Below are 2,871 nucleotides of genomic sequence, written 5' to 3'. Positions count from 1 at the left end.
AGGGAGCTGGGGGGGCTCAGCCTGGACAGGAGGAGGCTCAGGGGGGACCTTCTCACTCTCTGCAATCCCCTGACAGGAGGGGGAGCTGGGGGGGGGTCGGGCTCTGCTCCCAGGAACCAGCAGCAGGACAAGAGGGCACAGCCTTGAGCTGCCCCAGGGCAGGTTTAGGTTGGACATTGGGAAGTTCTTCCCAGAGAGAGGGATCAGACACTGGAATGGGCTGCCCAGGGAGGGGGTGGAGTCCCCGTCCCTGGAGGGGTTTGAGCAGAGCCTGGATGTGGCATCAGTGCCATGGGCTGGGTGACAAGGTGGGGTTGGGTCATGGGTTGGACTCGGTGATCTCAGAGGTCTTTTCCAACCTGGTTGATTCTGTGATTCTGTAACAACAGGTGAGAGCTGGAGCTCTGCCAGAGGATTGCTGGGACACAGAGGAAGAACCAGAGGGGTGTGGGTGTCCAAAATGAACCCCTCTTTAGCTGGCAGCTCTCCCTCCAGCCATGTGCTGGTGTTTTCCAGGGCCTCACCTGTCGGTCAGGGGGGTGATGACAAGCCGAGGGGTGTTGCCAAGGTACTCATAGGAGTACAGGAACTGGGCATCACAGATGTTGGCAAAGCAGTGCCGCTCCTCGTCCGACCAGCGGTGCCGGAGCTGCGACAGCCACACGAACGCCTGGGCATTGTCCACCTGCAACAAGCCCACAGGCACCATCAGGGGGGCCACACAGCTCAGAGACTGCAAGGGAGCTGTCACTGGGGGTGGAGTGGCCACTGCAAAGGCAGGGGGGTGAGGAATGTCACCTCCCCACCTCCCATCAGCACAGAGCAGGACCAAATTAGCAAGCACTTCCCTGGGAGAGGAAAAAGTGAATGTCCAAGAGAAAAGGCAGCACAAAGGTTCCTGAAGAGATTTAAGAAGCAGCATGGCATGAAGAGGCTTCAGCAATGCAGGGTGAGCAAAGGGGCAGAGGCTGCTTAGCCAGGGAAGGGGCCTTAGACAGCACCAGGGGACAGGGGACAGGGAGCCATGGCCAACACTCTGCACAACCAGCAGCAGCCCTGCAGGTGGACAGACAGACACCTGCATCCCAAACTGGGCCAAGACACCACCGAGGCCAGCTGTGCCTTGAAGCTGCCTCTGGGAGGACACAAAGGAAGGCACAGCCACAACCCAGCATGCCAAGGGCACCTTCCCACCCACCTGCAGAGCTGGACATGAAACAGTGTCAAAGACATTGTGATTAGATGGATGGAGCCCCTCTGCTATGAGGAAAGGTTGAGAGAGTTAGGATTGTTCAGCCTGGAGAAGAGAAGGCTCCTGGGTGACCTAATTGTAGCCTTTCTGTGCCTGAAGGGGTTCCAAGGACAGATGGAGAGGGATTTTGGACAGGGAATGTCACTTTGGACAGAGTGAGAGGACAAGGAAGAGGACATTGACAGAGGGCAGTGTTAGAGATATTGGGAAAAAGTTCTTCCCTGGGAGGGTGGGCAGGCCCTGGCACAGGTTGCCCAGAGAAGCTGTGGCTGCCCCATCCCTGGAAGTGTCCAAGGCCAGGTTGGACGGGGCTTGGAGCAACCTGGGCTGGTGGAAGGTGTCCCTGCCTGTGGCAGGGGGTGGAATGAGAAGAGCTTTAAGGTCCTTTCCAAGCCAAACCATTCCATGATTCTGTGATGGCAGGGCAATGGTGGGGGGGAGCAGTGACAGACAAGGGAGTCCTAAAGGGGTCCCTGTGGCCCCACACCAGAGCAGGGGACCGATAAGAAAAAAGAGCCCAAATGCTTTTCCTTATAGCCATGTGCCTCCCACTGAGTCAGGCAGTGACCTGTACCTGCTCTATCCCTCCATAATCCCCACTCCAGTGCCCAGCACGGGACCAGCTTGACCTGTGAGCACAAACCTTCTGCGCGACCATCTTTGCCACCACATCCCGAGCGTGCACGTCGATGGTGCAGATGGTCATGATCTTCTGCCTGTCGCCCTTGGAGAGCTGCCCCAGCAGCATGGTCACCAGGGTGTTCAGCTGGGCCACCTGCTTCTTGTGGTACTCCTTCATGGCCTTCTCGTAGCCCTCCTTCATCCTGGCAAAGGCAATCCCCACCTCGGTTGTCCACCAGATCTGGGTGCAGCAAAGAGCCACCTGCAAAAACAGGCTGCCTCAGTATCGGGGACACACCAGAGCTTCCTCACATTTGGATGTCTGATCCACAGGGAGATCGAGGATGAAGATCTGTGACATAAGATTAAGTGTTTTGTCACACGGTGTCACAGCACACAGGAAGTGGGGACCAGCCCCTCGACATCCATGTAACACCCTGTTGGGGGCAGACAGGTTTGGCAGCTGCTCCTCAGGAAATGTGCCCCTTTCCCATGTCTGACAACACGGGAGGCTGAGCTGGAGAGCACGAGGCTGCCAGAGGGTCATCCAAGGGGCTCTTTCCTCTCATGAGGCCTCATCCTTTGTTCTCCTGTGGCACCTCTCACCTCCCCGGGTGTATGGGCTTCCCATGACCCCCAGGATGCAGCAGCCACTGCCCAAGCCCCGGGACTGCATCCTGCCTGGAGCTCCAATCAGAGCATGGAGCTCAACCTGGGAAACCATCAAGAGATTGCCAGGAGAAAGGAGAACTCGCCCTTCCTCCTTCCTGGACAGCACAGCAGTGGCCAGAAACATCCCCAGCCACGGTCAGAGGCCACCACTGAAAGCAGGGAAGGGCAGGATGGAAGGGGAAGCCACAGCCCACCTTTCCTAGGAGCGCTGGCAGGTACCTGGGCAGGGTAGTCAAAGAGCCACTGCTCCCTCGGCTTCTCCTCGTAGGCCGTGACAGCCGCCGTCATCTCATCCCTCACCGTGGCCCTCATGGTGTCCAGCAGGT

At 58.1% G+C, this 2,871-nt stretch overlaps 1 protein-coding gene across 1 annotated transcript in view; it reads right to left on the bottom strand.

Annotated features, from left to right (window-relative positions):
- The window catches only part of LOC114070081 (dynein heavy chain 9, axonemal-like), a 63,399-nt gene that overhangs the window by 25,918 nt on the left and 34,610 nt on the right, over nt 1–2,871 (bottom strand). Inside the window, exons 24-27 of the mRNA XM_027907287.1 lie at nt 2,765–2,852; nt 1,896–2,135; nt 525–685; nt 388–418 (exon numbers count right to left, since the gene is read on the bottom strand). Coding sequence (XP_027763088.1) covers nt 388–418; nt 525–685; nt 1,896–2,135; nt 2,765–2,852 — 520 coding nt within the window. The remainder of the gene's footprint in view (nt 1–387; nt 419–524; nt 686–1,895; nt 2,136–2,764; nt 2,853–2,871) is intronic.

Source organism: Empidonax traillii, unplaced genomic scaffold, assembly GCF_003031625.1.
Source record: "Empidonax traillii isolate 1590-97213 ecotype Southwest subspecies unplaced genomic scaffold, ASM303162v1 scaffold26:size2357266, whole genome shotgun sequence".
In the NCBI taxonomy this organism is placed as follows: Eukaryota; Metazoa; Chordata; class Aves; order Passeriformes; family Tyrannidae; genus Empidonax; species Empidonax traillii.
Note: the sequence above shows the minus strand (reverse complement) of the source record. Positions and strands in the feature narration are given on the sequence as shown.